This window comes from Mastigoproctus giganteus, chromosome 12 (genome assembly GCF_048544385.1).
Source record: "Mastigoproctus giganteus isolate SK-2022 chromosome 12, ASM4854438v1, whole genome shotgun sequence".
NCBI lineage: Eukaryota > Metazoa > Arthropoda > Arachnida > Uropygi > Thelyphonidae > Mastigoproctus > Mastigoproctus giganteus.
Genome location: NC_143586.1, coordinates 123,875,345 through 123,894,804, shown reverse-complemented (window position 1 = coordinate 123,894,804; position 19,460 = coordinate 123,875,345). Strand labels below are relative to the sequence as shown.

Below are 19,460 nucleotides of genomic sequence, written 5' to 3'. Positions count from 1 at the left end.
ATTATGATCGTTATTCTCTTCCTAGGAACAAGAATCAATATGGCTTGTAGAAATATATATTCAGTTTGGAAATTAGTAACTGCTCTTCATCAAACATCATGTCAAAAGCTGAATTTGTCTCATTCATCTCAGTGCCTAATACAGTTTGCGAGACAGTTCCACAAAAGAGGTAGTATATATTATTATAAGTTTTGAGATCACTGGTATATTTTCTTTCAGTTATGTAGAATAAATTTAATATTAAAATTAGTAGTTTCTTAATTTTTGATAATCTCAGACACAAAATTTTAATGAACCTATACAGTACTGTGCATGGGTAGAAAGCCAGGGGAAAAAAAAGAAAGAAACATTGTCTAAATGTCTGAAGATTTTCAGCAAAAATTCTTTTCTTTTTTATTTTCAGCAAATGCATTTGGAGGATGATTATCAGAAGGTGGATAATGAAGGAAAGAAAACATACTTCATTGAGATGTTTGACAGGAAAAATGTTGATTAACTATTTATTATTCAAATTGAATTTAGAATAAAGCATAATTATGCCAGTCTATAGAGAAAAATTCCCGCAGAAATACCATAAATTTTTAAATTATAGCCCAGGCTACTGTTTAACCCAGAGGTAGTGGTGGTGGTGCTATGCTACAGTTCTTTTATATTTATGGTGATGCGTGATCTGACACTACTCAATATTTTATTTATTTATTTTTTTCTTGATGAAGTTTTTTATTTTTTATTTTTAAATTCTACTTCTTATATATCAATCCTCAGCCATTGTCTGCAAGTGGTTTTAGTATTAGTTTTAGTATTCTTATTAAATGTAATTTTTTAATTTTTTTTAATGAAACTTTTAAATTCAATAATACTTCGTTTATTTACAACTGTTATTTGTGGCATTGCACTTCAAAAATTCTAGGGGTTGTCAGAAGATATCAACTGGATTGTATAATGGTAAGAGAAAGGTATAGGGAACAGTGTGAAAAGTGCACATTCATATGCAGGATCTGATATTGATAAAAATCCAAAATATAATAAGGATATATCAGCAGAGTTTATGAGAATTTAGAGGGATATAGCATTGGCAGAAATTTGAGGTATTTTAGAATTAAGAAATGGAATATGTCGTGAGCTGGATATCATCATTCTTCTCTTTCTTGGTGATTCCTTCCTACTTCTGACTCTCTCTCTCTCTTTCTCTCTCAGGGTAACATCGAATTTTTTTTTTTTTTTTTTTTTTTTTGGCTGGTGCAGCATAAGCCTCAGGCTTCCTTGCATTGTAAGGCTAATAATAATAATAATAAGATTAGGAGCATGCATAAGGACAACTTTGCAATGAAGATTATTGATAGGTAAGGTCAAAAGTGAAGACTTAGTAAGAACTGGATTGAAATAAAGAGTAGGGTTATTGAAATCAGTGGGGGAAGTATTGGGATATGAGGAAATATAGTGATGGAAATGATAAGGGAAACGGATGGAATGTGAACACAGCAAAAGAAAAAGGAAATATAGAGCATAATAATTGCTTAAGAAATACAGATGAAGTAGGTGAAGAATGGCTAAGGGATTCGTATAGAGAAATACAGAATAAGAAAAAAAAAGGGAAGTATGATTTAATATTTGAAATGAAGTTTTTAAATAATGAATTTAAGAATAGAATAGTACAGAATGCGACTGAGGTCGTAATCAGTATTTTAAAAGATAATTCTCCATTTAATTAATACTGAATTGATAGCATCTAGAAATTAGGCACATGTGAGGAAACCTAAGTGAAGTATTTAAGGTCTTAAATGGATTGAGTAAATTAAATGCCGACCGGGCTAGCCGAGTGGGTAAAGTACCTGCCCGGCAACCCAAAGGTCGCGGGTTCGATTCCCGCCTCGGGCTTGGATCAAAGTACTTCAAAAACCTTGGGAGGTGCAATATGGCCACAGAAGCCGATGCGCCAACAATTACCAAATCAAAAAAAAAAAAAAAAAAGTAAATTAAATGCAGATGGAAATAAGGAATTCCTAACTCTTGCTCAGATGGCACACATAAGGGGACATGAATTTAAATTGATAAGGATGGTTTAGGATAGATGTGTGAAAATTTTTTTTCAGCCTGTCAACTTCAATCTGGTGTCATGAAGCTTGAATATATTTAAGGAAGAATTAGACAAATTGATAAATGAGGTGGGATGTTTTTTTTTTTTTTTTGACTGATGGCATATAAACTTGCTTCCTTGATCATTTGCAAATACTAATAAATAAGAATGCATTTTATTTGTTTTGTAGATTAGAAAAAGCATTTGATATAGTAAATTGTAAAACAGTTGAAAGTGCTGAAGAATATGGGAATTGATTGGAGATATAGATCAATAGAGAAACTGTATTGTGATCAAAGAGTTATGTTGAAAATGGATTCAGGTGACATGATCAAAATAGAAATAGATGAAGTGATCAGACAAGGGTATTCTTTCCAACATTTTTCAATATATTATGTAGAAATAATAGTGAGAAAGGTAATGGGGAAGGAAGGAGAGATGAAAAAGGAGCATGTAAAGATAAGGGATGTTGAATTGTTATAGATTGCAGTATTTTCAGATGATATGATGGAGATATCTGATTTAGAAGAGAGACTACAGATTTTGTTGGGAAGACTTAGAGAAAGTTGTGATGAAGAAAATTTGTAAAGAATAAAATGAGAATAAATTTTGATAAAGACTAAAGTTATGATGTCGGAAAGGGGATGGAAAGGAAATCATTATTAAAATAGATAGAGTTCAAGTGAATAAATACAGGTATATTGTAAGATATAAGTTGCAATTTGTAAGATAGCATTTGAGACAGAAGAAGGAAGAATATAGGTCCATTCTACCTATATATGGGGAGAATCAATTAAGAAAATAAGTAAATATTATGTACAAGGAGGATTTGAAAAGTTTGTGTCCTGTGTATGAAAATGTTGTGTACCATGATAAAAATTTCTGTACTTAGTATATAACACTTCAAATAGTAACTTATAGAGTTTCATGCAGTTTCACTGATGTTCTTTTTTTGATTACAAGGTCCTTAAATCAACAGTTGTCTGAATGAGGAAACATGGACAAAATTAGTCACCAATACAGTCATAAAATGTTTGTGAAAACAAAGGGACTAATGCCAAAAGCAATTCATGAGGATTCAGTAACAACATTTGTGGAAGATGCCCATCCTATTTCATGGTTAAGAAATGGACAACAGAATTTAAGTGAGAGGGAGAGCCTGGAAGGTGACCTACGCTGTGGATAACACCTGCAGTGGCCATCACTTCAGAGTTGCTGACAGTGTACACAATCTGGTGATGAGTCATAATTTGACACATTGCCGGCATCTCATCTCAATGTGGGTACCATGTAATACAGTGTATGCTTGTTATTGTTATCAGCCACTTATTATAATCAAAAACGAAAATCCAAACCATTTATATTATAAGGTAAGTGAATTCTGACACTTTCTCTTATCATGCTGCCATTTATTTTTATCATTTCAATTTGGTTGTCCAGAAAGACAACCTAAGGAGAGACTGCTTATACAGGGATGGAATATGCTTAAATAGAAAGGGTGCAAGAATATTTGCTGATGCTATCGAGGCAGTGTTAGGTGGGTCGGAAAACTGCTAGCTTGGGGGGATACACAGACTAATAGATTAACAGTAGCCACTGGCAGAGGTGAAAGTGATTCTTGCACTGCTTCTATTGGAATGAGCAGCAGCCTGGAAAACAAGATGCAGGGGATTTCAGAGATTGCTGGGAGTCATTGCAGTACAAGTAAACATATGGGCTATGTTAGGGCAGCTAAGAGGAGGAACAGGTGCATGTATGCTTGCTTGTACACAAATTAGCATTAGCATTAGTAGAGGCATATGATGCAAGAAAGCAAGCTTATTCAGCATCAGCCAAAAAAAAAAAAAAAAAACTCCACTCCCATTTCACCCCTCCGTTCGTTCGAAATACCTGTCCAGTTGAGCTTTAAATTTGTTTAGGCTATCAACTTCAACAACAAGTGATGGAAGTCGGTTCCACCAACCAACCACCCGCTGGCCAAAGGCAAATTTCCGCACATCTATTCGACATCCGTCCTTCCTCAATTTGAATTTATGCCCTCTGAGGTGATTATTCTGAGCAAGATGAAGAATCCCATTGGCATTGAGCATGCTCAAACCATTCAAAGCCTTATACACCTCTATCAGATCACCTCGCCGGTGCCTAGTCTCCAGACTCTGTAATTTGCAAAACTTAAGCCTTTCTTCGTAAGAGCAACCCTTCGTTCCATTCACTAATCTTGTTGCCCTTCTCTGTACCCGTTCCAGCAGCTCTACATCCTTCTTGAAATGAGGCCTCCAGACCTGTATACAGTACTCAAGATGTGGCCTAACCATTGCCTTATACACCTCCTTATATCATCACCTCCTTATCCCTGCTAGAAAAATTCCTGTATATCTTTGACAAGACACCATGAGCTACTCTTGCAGCTCGTCTGCACTGCTCAGAGAACTTCATATCTGCCTGCACAATTACCTCCAGGTCCTTTTCATTCTCCACCACTGTCAGTGTAGTACCGCAGAGTTGATACGTTGCTCTGGGGTTACTGTTTCCCATGTGTAGTACTTTACATTTGTCAATGTTAAACTTCATTTGCCACCTCTCAGCCCATCTGTTCAACCTTTCCAGATCCTGTTGCAGCAGCATAGCGTCAGTAGTGTCCTTAACGACCCTGCCAACCTTTGTATCATCTGCAAACTTGGACATTAAACTTGATATCCCATCATCAATATCATTCATAAACACCGAAAACAACAACGGACCCAACACTGAACCTTGAGGAACTCCACTAATAACATTAGTCCACGTTGAGCAGTGTCCATTGATTACCACTCTCTGTCTTCTGCCACTCAACCATCCCCTTATCCATAGCTGCAATTTGCCTCCAATGCCACACTGCTGCAATTTGTGCAGCAGTCTTCCATGTGCAACAGTATCAAAAGCCTTTCTAAGATCCAAATATATAATATCAAAGTTATTCCCTGCATCCAGTTCTTTTGTGACTACATCATAGTATCCAATCAAATTGGTCAGGCAAGACCTGCCCTTAACAAAACCATGCTGCGTCTGAGCTATAACTAAATTCTTGTCTAGATGTTCCTGCAGTGCTTCTTTAACCAGTGCCTCCATTAATTTACCTGGAACAGAAGTTAAACTAACAGGTCTATAATTACTTGTGTCAGCCTTTGATCCTCCTTTGTGAATTGGGGTTACATTTGCACATCTCCAGTCTATGGGTACCTCCCCTGAGTCCAAAGAAGCTCTCATAATTATGGCTAGGGGTTTGCATACTTCCTTTGCTGCCTCCTTTAATATAACTGGATAGATCCCATCCACCCCAGGTGCCTTTTTTATGTTTATCCTCAACAATCTCTCCTCCACTTTCCTCTCAGTTATTACAAAATCATCCAGCTCACTGCCAATGTTTACTTTACCTACATCATTCTCCTTCCTGAATAACTCCTCATGCGTGAATGTAGATGCAAAATACTCATTTAGATTGTTAGCCACCTGAGCAGGATCCTCAACTGTTGAACCATCAATATCCAGTGGACCAATCTGATTCATCCCTTTCCTTCTCGAGTTCAAATATGTAAAGAACTCTTTTCTGTTTTTCTTTGCATCCTTTGCCAAGGATTTTTCGTAGTCTGCCTTTGCCTGCCTAATCTCCTTTGTGACTTGGTTACAGACCAACGTATATCTATCATAGGCTTCCATGTCACCCATTAATTTGTATGTATCCCATGGATTTTTCTTCTCTGCCACATGTCTCATTAGTTCATCTGACAACCATTTAGGCCTAAACCTTGAACAATATTTCTTAGTTGGTATGTAAAGCCTGGTAGCCTCCAAGATTAGTTCCTTGAATGCTTCCCATTTTGAGTTTGCTGTTGGTAACATCATCAGTTGGTCCCACTGTATAGAATTTAAATACTGTCTCAGACCATCATAGTCGCCTTTATGAAAACAAAAACCCTTCCCTTTACCTCTGATGGTAGTTACCTCCTTGAGTAAATCCCACTTCAACACACTGTGATCACTGCCACCTAGTGGTTCATTTATCTGCAGATTCTTAATGCATGAAGAATCACTACTGATAATCAGATCAAGAGTATTGCTCCCTCTTGTTGCCTCACGAACATGCTGATGTAGAAAACAATCATCCAATAAATCCACAAAAGCCTTGCTAGTGTGCGCGTGACCAACCCACAAATTCCAGTCAATATCTGGGAAATTAAAATCCCCCATTATAAGACTCTCTGATTTACTGGCCCACTCTATTTCCCTGTACAATATCTTATTATACTCATCAGAGTCATTAGGCCTATAGCACACTCCTACTCTCAATTTTGATTTCCCTATGCTTATGTCACACCAAACTGACTCGACACTGCCCTGTCCATCAATGTCGACTGGCTTCACTTCCTTGGACTTTATGTGTTTCTTAATTAATAGCATAACCCCTCCTCCCCTCCTGTCCTGTCTATCCTTTCTATACACATTGTATTCCCTAAATTCCAGTTCCGCATTACTTATATCTGTGTGACACCACGTCTCTGATATCCCAACAATATCTGCCTTTGATGTTTTGAGCAATACCTCAAATTCATCAAATTTATTTACCAAACTCCTAGCATTGGTGTACACGCAGGTATACATGCACCTGTTTCTATTCTTAGCTACCCTAACACAACCCATGTGTTTACTTGTACCGCAATGACTACCAGCAGTCTCTGAAATATCCTGCATCTTGTTTTTCAGGTTTCTGCTCATTTCAATAGAAGCAGTGCAAGAATCACTTCCACCGCTGCCAGTGGCTACTGTTAATCTATTAGTCCTTGTATCCCCCCCAACTAGCAGTTTTCCGACCCACCTAACACTGCCTCGACAGCATCAGCAAAAATTCTTGCACCCTTTCTATTTAAGTGTATCCCATCCCTGTAGAAGCAATCTCTCCTGTTAACAAGTACAGTCCAGGCTGAAAAAAATTCTACCCCTTGGAGCCTTGCATAATCCTTCCAGGGCCGAATTGATCGACAAGGCTCTCATCATATACTCCCTCCTATCGTGTCTGGGCAGAATTGCAGACACTTTCAAGTTCAACCCTAATTCACGGCTTTTTTTCAACAGTGACCTGTACTTGCTAAATAATAATTCCGCCGGTCTCCTACTCTTAATATCATTAGTGCCAACGTGTACAACTATATCACCTTTTGTGCCCTTAAAAGATGATATCCGCTCTACAACGTCATCAACCTTTGCCCCTGGCAGACATACCCTGGTCCTATTCCACCTATCCTTTTTACAAAGCATGTTCCCCGTTTCCCTGACAATAGAGTCACCAACAACTACTAGTTCCTGTGGGACCAGCGCATTCTGCCTAGGGGGCTGCCTCTGTGTTGCCTGATGACCAAGTGCAAGCTCTGGCGTTGATGTGGGCAGCTGAGAGCTTGATGGGCCCCTCAATTTATTTCCTTCGAGGGCATCCACCCTGTCCTTCAAGCTCTCATAAAGGCCCATAACAATGCTGAGTTGTCGCCTGATTTCCTTGCACTCCTTACATCGTGCACACACAAAGACATCCCCCTTTGCTAGGAATGCTAGGAGTTTGGTAAATAAATTTGATGAATTTGAGGTATTGCTCAAAACATCAAAGGCAGATGTTGTTGGGATATCAGAGATGTGGTGTCACACAGATATAAGAAATCCAGAAATGGAATTTGGGGAGTACAATGTGTATAGGAAGGGAGGAGGGGTTATATTGTTAGTTAAGAAACACACAAAATCCGAGGAAGTACAGCCAGTTTGAAATGGCTGGACAGTGCAGTGTTGAGTCAGTTTGGCCTGACTTAAGCACTGGGAGATCAAAATTGAGAGTAGGAGTGTGTTATATGCCTAATGACTGATGAGTATAATAAGAAACTGTACCGGGAAATAGTGGGCCAGTAAATCAGAGAGTCTTATAATGGGGGATTTTAATTTCCCAGATATTGACTGGAATTTGTGGGTTGGTCACTTGCACACTAGCAAGGTTTTTGTGGATTTATTGGATGATTGTTTTCTAATCAGCAGGATCGGGTTATCAGTAGTGATTCTTCATGCATTAAGAATCTGCAGATAAATGAACCACTAGGTGGCAGTGATCACAGTGTGCTGAAGTGGGATTTACTGAAAGAGGTAACTACCATCAGGGGTTAATGGGAAGGGTTTTTGCTTTCGTAAAGGCGACTATGGTGGTCTGAGACAGTATTTAAATTCTATACGGTGGGACCAACTGATGATGTTACCAACAGCAAATTCAAAATGGGAAGCATTCAAAGAAAGGTGGTCTGAGACAGTATTTAAATTCTATACGGTGGGACCAACTGATGATGTTACCAACAGCAAATTCAAAATGGGAAGCATTCAAAGAATTAATCTTGTTAGCTACTAGGCTTTACATACCAACTAAGAAATATTGTTCAAGGTTTAGGCCTAAATGGATGTCAGATGAACTAATGAGACATATGGCAGAGAAGAAAAATGCGTGGGATACATATAAATCAATAGGTGACGTGGAAGCTTATTATAGATATAAGTTGGTCTGTAACCAAGTCACTAATGAGGTTAGGCAGGCAAAGGCAGATTATGATAAATCTTTGGCAAAGGACACAAAGGACACATTCCAATAGAAGCAGTGCAAGAATCAAATTAATGGGTGACACGGAAGCCTATGATAGATATAAGCTGGTCTGTAACCAAGTCACTAAGGAAGTTAGGCAGGCAAAGGCAGATTATGAGAAATCTTTGGCAAAGGATGCAAAGATAAAAATAGAAGAGTTCTTTACCTATTTAAACTCTAGAAGGAAAGGGATGAATCAGATTGGTCTACATGATATCGATGGTTCAACTGTTGATGATTCTGCTCAGCTAGCTAACAAACTAAATGAGTATTTTGCATCTACATTCACACATGAGGAGTTATTTAGGGAGGGGAATGCCAGAGGTGAATTGAGCTCTGGCAGTGAGCTAGATGATTTTGTAATAACTGAGAGGAAAGTGGAGGAGAAATTGTTGAAGATAAACATAAAAAAGGTACCTGAGGCGGACGGGATCTATCCAGTTATATTAAACATGGCAGCAAAGGAAGTAAGAAAATCCTTAGCCATAATTATGAGAATTTTCTTTTACTCAGGGGAGGTTTCCATGAACCGGAGATGTGCAAATGTGACCCCAATTCGCAAAGGATGATCAAAGGGCAACACAAATAACTATAGACCTGTCAGTTTAACTTCTGTTTCAGAAAAATTAATGGAGGCACTGGTAAAAGAAGCACTGCAGGATCATCTAGACAAGACTTCATTATAGCTCGGACACAGCATGGTTTTGTTAAGGGAAAGTCTTGCCTGGCCAATGATTGGATAATATGATGTGGTCACAAAGGAACTGGATGCAGGGAATAACTTGATATCATATATCTGGATCTTAAAAAGGCTTTTGCACGTGGAAGACTGCTGAACAAATTGGAGCAGTGTGGCATTGGAGGCAAATTGCTGCTATGGATAAAGGGATGGTTGAGTGGGAGAAGACAGTGGTAATCAATGGACACTGCTCATTGTGGACTAATGTTATTAGTGGAGTCCCGCAGGGTTGAATGTTGGGTCCATTGTTGTTTTCTGTATTTATTAATGATATTGATGATGGTATATCAAGCTTAATGTCCAAGTTTGCAGATGATACGAAAGTTGGCAAGGTTGTTAATGACACTAATGGCAGTACGCTGCTGCAACACGATCTAGAAAAGTTGAGCAGATGGGCTGAGAGGAGGCAGCTGAAGTTTAATATTGACAAATGTAAAGTTCTGCATATGGGAAGCACTAACCCCAGAGTAACGTATGAACTGGGTGGTACCACACTGACAGTGTTAGAGAATGAAAAGGACCTGGGGATAATTGTGCAGGCAGATATGAAGTTTTCTGAGCAGTGCTACTCTTGCAGACGGTCTGCAAGAGTAGCTCGTGGTGTCTTGTCAATAATATACAGGGATTTTTCTAGCAGGGGTAAGGAGGTGATTATCCTGTGTATAAGGCAATGGTCAGGCCACACCTTGAGTACTGTATACATGTCTGGAGCCCTCATTTTAGGAAGGATGTAGATCTGCTGGAGCGAGCGCAGAGAAGGGCAACAAGATTAGTGAATGGAAGAAAGGGTTGTTCTTATGAAGGAAGGGTTAAGTTTTGCAAATTACAGTGTCTGCAGACTAGGTACATGCAAGGTGATCTGATTGAGGTGTATAAAGCCTTGAATGGTTTGAGTATGCTCAGTGCTGATCGGATTCTTCCTCTTGCTCAGAATAATCACCTGAGAGGGCATAAATTCAAATTCAGGAAAGGCAGTTATAGGATAGATGTGTGGAAGTTTGCCTTTAGCCAGTGTGTGGTGGATTGCTGGAACAACTTCCATCTTCTGTTGTAGAATTGATAGCTTAAATAGATTCAATCCAGAACTAGATAAACATTTGGAGTGAGAACTTTCAATCTTTTCCTAATCCTCTGTTCACTATTCTGAATAGTGAACAGAGTACTCTTAGGAATGCAGAACGTTTTGGCGACATCAGTCTTAGAATGCACACCATTATCTACAGCTTGCAAAATCCTAATTTTCTGCGATTGCAAAGCTGTCCACTTTCTTGGACCCATACCAATAAACATACACTGTAACTTACTTCTAGCCGATGTTCATTTGATTACTGCACTGCGAGAAAAGAATGTGGGAAATCTTAAATTATTTTTCATGGTCAATTACTGGTCAGGCTGCAATTACTCAATATATTTGAAGCGTTCTGTCATTTTTAAATGACTATTGTAATAAAGTAAAAATTCAGATTAAGTTTTTTTTTTTTTTTCAAGGTCACATATTGAATGTAAAATAGCATTAGGTTAATGAGAAATTGGCCGGGACCAACCACATGGGAAGCTATAATGTGTTAGCATCCCGTTAAAGAGAGGGTCACTATAAAGAGTGTTGACTGTAATTCCTAAATAGTTCATTAAGACATTTATATTACTACAGAAAAACATAGAATTGTCCTCAGAAAAGTAGGGACTGGTTCTTGTTCTCTCTCTCTGTACCATGAGAAAAATGTCCCATATGCTAGAAGATTTTCTGATGTAGTTCTAGACTTTTTTGAAGTCTAGAAAAGGATTTCTGCAGATTCCTATGGTAAATTTAATTCTCTTATCAGATTGTTGAGTTCATACTGTGAAAAGAAGTGGGACTTGTCTAATGGCAGATGGAAAATTAGGATACGCAGTGCCCTTCTTACTCTTTGCATTCTATCCTTCTGCATTAACTAAGCAGAAGTAACAGTCATCTTCTTTTTTCCATTTTTTCGCAATCTCAATGCTTCCACACAGGCTCAGCAAAATTTATGTGGAGCCCATTGTTTATCTTGGTCACTAAGTTTCACTCCAAAATAAGCACTAAAAATACATATTTTACAAATTCAGTAATATCTTATCTTTGGTTGAGGACTACATGACTTCTGCCAATATAACAAAATAAGCTCTGATTAATTCAACATTTGAGTGAAGGCATTTTACTCACTTTTTAGCACAAGTTTGGCATGATAACCTCATAAATAAACAGAGTTCATGCTAAAAACACTGTTGCGTAGAGCTCTCAAGGTCAAGAAACAAATGACCGAATGCAGTGTTGTTCAACATTGAAGATTTAGTTTACAAATTCCCAGCATTTATTCCTAACTTAATACATTCAATAATACAACTCATGACATCAACTTAATTGATTTGTGAAAAAATGCTACATGATAGAGAAAAAACAAATAACATTTCTGAAATCAGCGTGACAAACTCAGTTAAAAACAGCTACTAGTTTACAAATATTGAAAACCATGCAGACTTTTTTTTTCCAAATCTGGTTATTTTTTTTCCTCTTCTGTCCTTGTATGATTGATTACCTTCACAGAAATATTATGTAAGTACCAGAATTTTGAGAGTTCTGGATTTTTGAAATACTGTATTATTATTATAAAAAAAATATTCTAATTTTGAGTTTGTTATTCTTTTAGGTACCAGTACAGCAGCTAATGCTCTTCTGAAGCAAGAAGTTCAAGCAAGAATTCTTGAAACCATGCCCACAACAAGCCATTCTTTGAAAGTAATATTTCAAGATCATCAAGCTTGTGATTTCAAATATATCTGGGTAAGTTTTTGATTTTTGACATAATTAATTGGATATACAGTGGATTCTGGTTATTTGGGCCACCGGTTAATCAGGGCAGCCATTTATTTGGGGCAAATCTTAAAGAACAGAACCCAATCGAGAAAATAGCCAGGGTTTACTTCACTTAATTGGGACAACATGCCGTTTAATCGGGGCAGGAGACCGCAGCATTGGAGATTACCCTATGATTGTCTCTGACCATACACGTGGTTCGGTCAGATTTCTGCCGGTCACAACCATAAAACAATTAGCAGTCACCTGTTTGTTGGGCTTTTCTGTTAGTGCAATCTATCATAAACGGATAGTAAAGTCGATCTTATTGAATTTGTGATAATACCGACAGCTGGAATTCTCTGTGTTATTATGGTGAAATGTGTTCACACTTCCATGGAATCTTCAATCATATAAAAAAAATTAATTTTCAGAATCTTCTCTTCACTCCTATTTTTAAAGCTTCATAACTCGTTACTCCGTTCTCACTTGCGCATATTGTGTTACTTGCAATTTGTGTGTGCCGTGTTCTTTGTTATTGATTGCTTATCTTTTTATTGTTTTAAATTTTAACCCCCACCCATCAGTGAACAGAAATGTCAACTAGTTCGTATGTACATATTACAGTACATATTAATTATTCCGATTATCACGTATATTCTTCCGATTTTCACATACCACTTAATTTTTTTTAATTGGTAAGGTAATAAAAGGTAAATTTGTGCTTAATATATCTTTACTTTTATAGCCTGTGGATAAATTTCCTCCTATTTTTGCTAATTAGAATTGCCGTTTAAGAGAATTAAAATTCAATTCCCAAACGTAATCACAATGATGGCACTTACTACACATCGTATAGTGAACGGTACTTTACTATGGTGAGTCCTTTGTAACGTGATTTGATTGTACAGTGAATCAAATGTAAAGCAGGGATCCATTGTATTTTTAACTATTACGTGAAACTTCGGATAATTGGGGCAGCCGCTTAATTGGGCCAAAATGCAGTAGTCCCAATGTGTCCCAAATAACCGGAATCGACTGTATATACACATAGCTGTACCTGTCACCTATGTGCAGTGATATTTTATATTAGTCTTAGCAAAATAATACAAGGAAGCAAGCAAGCAAACCTGTATAGTATCAACAAAAAAAAAAAAAAAAAAAAAAAATTAATGTAGCCAATGTCACCTTCTCTCATCTCTTTCCCTCAAGTGTTTGTCCAATCCATGTTTTGAATTTGAATTAAAATCGCCTTCCAAACTCCACAAGAGTATGTGGAAGTTAATTCCAGCAGCCACTCACTATTTGACTAAAGGAAAATTTTTGGATGTTTATTCTACAGTTATCTCTTCTTCTCAGCTTAAATATACACTCATTTTAAATAAGCTGCTTGCCATTAAAATTAAATTACCTTTTTAGGTAAATAAAGGAGTACATTCTTTGAGCTCAATGGAAGCAGTGACAGATTCAGTGTAAGCAGGAATGATTAAGTTTTTATATCACTTCTGTAGTATTTACTTGTGAAAATGCAGTGCACATCAGTATGAAATATAGCCAGTGGTGCGGAACCTGGCTCACATGAGCTGGTTGTTAAATTTTCAAGAATTTTCTAAGCCGGTTGTTAAATCGACAATGACTATAAACCGTAGAGTGGCACGCTCTTCAATCACTCTCCCTCTTCTAATTCACCAATCACTCTCTCCTAATTCTCTCAGAGAATTAAGAGAGAGTGATTGGTGCATACTAATATTTGTCAACAACTTCAAGTTCTCATTTGTTTCTTTCAAGTGCACAGACTGAGCACTTGAAAGAGTAGTGATTTAGAGAATTAGAAGAGAGAGTATCCGTTGAAAAGCGGTCATAGGTTTTACCAGAGGAGGTGTACATCTTTAAAGACATCACAATTATTTCGGTGCCACAAGGTGGAATCCGAAAATTTTTCCATACTGCAAACAAGTGATGAATACTTTCTCGAACAATACTTGAAGACCTGATATGTGAAATGAAAAAAAAGAATGGACTGTCCTCATAATGGTATGTTATCTGAATTGAGAACTTTATCATTAGTAAAGATCTGTGCAAGTTGATATTGTCTTTAATGAAGATTTTCAAATTTTTTCCAGAATAATAAGAACATTATAATTACAGCTTGGAAATTGCAATGTTTACCTTATAATTTACAGACATGGGCATATATTTTCAAATTTTAACCACAGTCGGGAAATGTTATTTAACTTTTAATTTCTCCTCAGATTTTATTGAAATTAATTTCAAAACTATAATTTAATATAATATTCCCATTTGGGGTTCTTGCCCATAAAGCTTATAGACCTCAGTATGAAAAAAAAATGTGATGCCATCCAGCAGCAAAATTTAAAATAAAAATAAAAAAAATAACGAAGTGTGGCCTGCACAAAGGATTATGGGTAGCAGCTATTGGAAAAAAATATCGGAGCATAAGAACGGAGGGTCATGTGGTTGTGAAAAGAGTCATCGAAAGCAGCCAGCGCTCCCCTGGTGTCAAAAACACATCTGAGTCTGGGAGAGACGAGTCATGTGATTGATGCCATCATCTACGGTGCCACCTGTCTCCCATGATTCTTTTGTGTAGATGATGGCATCAATCACATGACTCGTCTCTCCCAGACTCAGATGTGTTTTTGACACCAGGGAAGCGTCAAAAACTAAAATCTGTTCTAATCACCAGAACCCCTGCTTTCTTTTAGAGAGCCAGTTGTTAAAAATTTACCACCATACCCCTGAGTATAGCCATCATTAACAGCAATTCAAGTGGTCAAATTTTACAGTAAGGCATTAAGAAAGTGGTAGCTGTCATTTTGGTGAATGCTAAGCCATGCTTCTTCCTTGTGTTGTAAATTAGTCAACAATCATTAGGGGCTGAGGGCAGTGACTGTACCCTCATCCACCACAAGTGTTTGGTGGATGACGGTGAACTGTAGGCCAAGAAATCATGTATGCACTGTTGGGATATGAAAGCTGTATATGAGCAAGCATGTCTTACTGGAAAATAATGTTTGGGGTGTAGCATAAGATGGGTAGAAGCACTGGTGTTAAGGATTGTTTCAGCATAATGTCTTGCTGTCAGCATGCAATCAATAATGATTAGAGGTGAATCGCCATTGTAATTGATGGCTGCCTATGCCATGATTCCAGGTGTTCACCTGGTATGCTGCTCCCTGACACAGGCTGCTTTACTTCTGTTCTTGCTATATTTCCACTTGTACATATGGTACATACAACACTGGATTGATCCCAGGAGAAATGCAATTTGTCACAGAAGATAACTCTATACTATTCTTTTTCTCTAAGCTTCTCCCTGCACAAGGGAATAGCATCAGAGGAATTTGAGGCAGTGGGGGCTAGAATGCAGTCCATTTCTCACAGTTGTATGCTAACCGTGCTCCCCAACATAAGCACAAACATGGATGGTGTTACAGAGTTGGAAATCTGCAGATTGTGACATGTTTCTGGTTACCAGATCCATCGATTGTCCCATTCTAATGTCACCAGAGCCTTGTGTTTGTGCGTGTGTATATATATGTGTATATATATATATATATAAATATAAAAATAATGTGTGGTTTTTAAAATAAATAAAGTATCTGTGGAAATGAAAAGTACGCACGGTGCCTGAACTAAGAAATAGTGGCTGTTGCCTACCCTGCAATCAGTTCTTCAGACAGCTAAACACCATCTTCAGCAATCTTACTACTACCTGGATTATTAACAATAACCAATATTTTAAACATTTTTAGATACAATCTCTTTATAACTAGTATTGAAACTTTTGATTTTACCAAACTGTTCACCTCCATCTCACTTAACCTACTGGCGTTTATGCTAAAACAATTGTTCAACAAATACCATGAGAAACTTAATATCCATGAGAGTACTTGGGACAACCTCGTCAACATTTGTATACTCAATAACTCTATTTTCAATGGCAAGTTTGCATACAAACAAATAATTGGAGTTCCCGTGAGTTCACAAATTTCCATCCTTTAACTTGTTTTTACACTACTATGAGGAATTATTTTTTACTAGCAATCCCAATCATAAATTTTTAGCTTTCAGGTATGTTGATGATATCTTAGTTTTAAATTCCGACTTTGAATGCTTAGCTGCAGATATTTAACCCTCTGAACTTAAACTCAATAAAGAAAATGTTGATAATTGCACAGCCAACTTCCTTGATCTGAAAATTACACTCTGCAATGATGCAGTTCATCTTATTGAAATTTATGACAAAAGAAACTATTTTAACTTTGAGGTCATTTACCTCACAAATTGGCAATGTAATATTTCCAATAAAATTCACAAAAACACTATTTGTATTCAAGCTATCAGATTAGCCAACATACGCAGCAACCATATCCTTTTCAGCAAAGCAATAAAAGTTTTTTATAAGAAGCTTTTAAATAATAATATACCTCCCTTTTTCACCAAATACTGTTTCAGTATAGTTTCTTCTACAATTAAAAATTGATGGGATTTCCACTACTTATTTAGCAATCACTGTTCATGGCTTCCATTTAAGGTTCTTTCTGGGAATGAGATTACTGTTGCTTTACTCTAAGTTTTTTCACACATTTAGTTTGAATTCGTCCTTTCTACTTTTTGGAATCCTGTACATTTGGCTTTTTATTCCTGGACTTGTTAAGTATGTATCTTCCCTGATCACAACCGCTAGGTTTGGCACTTTGCTTCTTTGACACCAGTCTTAGATCTACTGTCTGTATGGTAGCCTTGCATCATTTAACCAGGCGTTTTATTTGGTTGAAAATTCTTCTTCTTCAAGGTTTTTAATTCTGTTTCCATCAAAAGTTTTTTGCCTGCCGGATTTTTTGTCATGCTCTTCATTGGATTCACTAAACCTTCAATCAACCTCAGATGTGCCAAACTGAGCTTTTCTATTACTACATCAGTTTGTCATCTTGGAAGTTTGAAGCTGTGATCCACAAACCCTGTTCTCTGATCATCTAAATTTTACCAGAATTTTATCTCCTGTAGTTCGGAATTATTCTTGATCTACTTTCTGTTTCACAATGTTCCTTCACATATTAGTATGTCTGCATCCTTTTGTCTGGCGTTTCATGTTTTTAGGCCATCGCTTCCACTTTTTTTCCCCCCCCAACAATAGAGGTCATCCCTATCTGCGTCTCTGAATCTATATAACTCGGTGACTTGTCATTGTTTTTCCCTTTTGCATCTTGGCTGTGTATGTCTCTCCTTCGCTTGACTTAATGACTCCAGGTAACTCCCACTTTTAGTTTTGATTTCGATCTCCCTTCTTCTCTACAAGTCTATGGTATTAATACCCATTTTTACTAATGTTTGCTTATACCAGAACCCTTAAAGAAAGGGTTTTGGTATAAGGGTTCTTGGGCCTTACACATCCAGTAAGTTCAGTATTTTTAATGACTTTTTCTACACTTTTTATCTTTATACTGTCTTTTTATATTTTTTTTTCCTGTTCTTAAAACTATTAGTGTAATACGAGAGTGATATGAACACTCTGTTTATTCTCAATCCTATCGCTATTTTCCCTTCTTTTCACCATCTTTTTCTTCCCTTCCTCCCCAAGAATTTTACCATTGCCTATACCATTTGCTTGTCCACACTTTTTTGATAAAATTTCTCTGCTTTAAATTGAATTTTAATTTTCAACCACATTAATATAATTAACTTTCACTCCTTCTGCACTTCACTTACATTTGTATTATATTTCACATTACATTCTTTTGTAAATTTGTATTTATTTTAATTTACATTATTGCTTAACCTGACTGTTCTTTCTCAGGGGTATATGCAACAGTACTACCCTCTTTTATAAAATACTTGCATACTGGTATACCCTTAAGGGATGAAATTTTCTGTAATTGTCACAGTAAGCTTTATTTCAGTCTTTATATGTTTCAATTAATACCTTATTTCATGCTGCCAACTTATCTGTTTAGAAAATAACCTCTGGATAATTTGACCTGTACCTACTATTGTTTTTTAAAGTAATGTATAACTAAATTTTTGAAAAGCACATTTCAAAGCAGTGCAAAAATTTTGGTCTATGCCATTAACCTGTATCTTTCCAGTGACCCTTCCAACTCTTCTCTTCCTTCTTTTTTATCTTTGACTTCATAAATTGAATTTTAGGTTTCAAATTCTTGTTTATAAAATGTAAAGTTCATAAATTGGGAGATTACTATATTCCTAATCTGGGACCACAGTAGTGAGTCCTTGGATGTGAATTCATTGTTTGCTAAATAAATTCCTTTTACTAACTAGAGCAGGCTATGTGACAATCAGTAATGTCCTCATCATGTAACCTTCCCATTTTGTCTGCAGGATTGAAGATACAATAACATTTCTACCATGTGTGGCATTTTTTCAACACAACCTTATATTTTACAAGTCCTCAAAGTTGTTTTGTTTCTAGTCATTAGTTCCCATTTAGATAATCATAGACCCTTTAGCCCCCTTTAAAAACTGTCTTCTAATCATTAGTTTTTGTATCATGCAAATACTGTGATCCTGTTCTATCTGTGTTTTTTTTTTTTGTTTTAAATAGAAGTTATTATATTACTGATCTGGAGCCACAGTATTGAGTCCTCAAGCATATTTGATTTGCATAATGAATGTCTGTTACAAAAGTTTTCTTTACCATGAATTGGAAGGCAAATTTTAATAAAAAAAATTGTACTGTACTGTACTGTATTGTATGTGTGCATACAGTGCATGTTAAATACACACATTAATCATTAGTTTTTACTAATACAATTAGATAAGTTATAGGATTTCTTAATAGATAAGTTATAGGGTTTACTAAGCTTTGCTATTTGAACTTGAGTCCACACATTAAATACATAAATAATGAAAGTATTTCATTCTCATTGTTTTACTTTCAAAAGATTTTGTGTTCTGGAATTGCTGAAGTTGAGCAGTTGAACAAAAGTTCAAAATATTGAGCTTTGACTTCATAAATTGAATTTGAGTTTTCAGATTCTTGTTTATAAAATTGTAGTTTCATAAATCAGATGTTCATAAATTAAAAGATTTTTATATATTTTTAGCCCACAGTAGTGAGTCCTTGGACACACTACTCCGCTTTGGCCACACTTCACTCCAACATAAGGAACATCCATAATGACATTCACCCTTGAATTGGAAAAAA

The 19,460-nt window shown here is 36.6% G+C and overlaps 1 protein-coding gene across 1 annotated transcript in view; it reads left to right on the top strand.

The window, feature by feature from the left end:
• The window catches only part of LOC150077390 (uncharacterized), a 219,791-nt gene that overhangs the window by 41,705 nt on the left and 158,626 nt on the right, over positions 1-19,460 (top strand). The window contains exons 2-3 of the mRNA XM_090385627.1: positions 26-169; positions 12,126-12,259. Coding sequence (XP_090241753.1) covers positions 40-169; positions 12,126-12,259 — 264 coding nt within the window. The 5' untranslated portion in view covers positions 26-39. The remainder of the gene's footprint in view (positions 1-25; positions 170-12,125; positions 12,260-19,460) is intronic.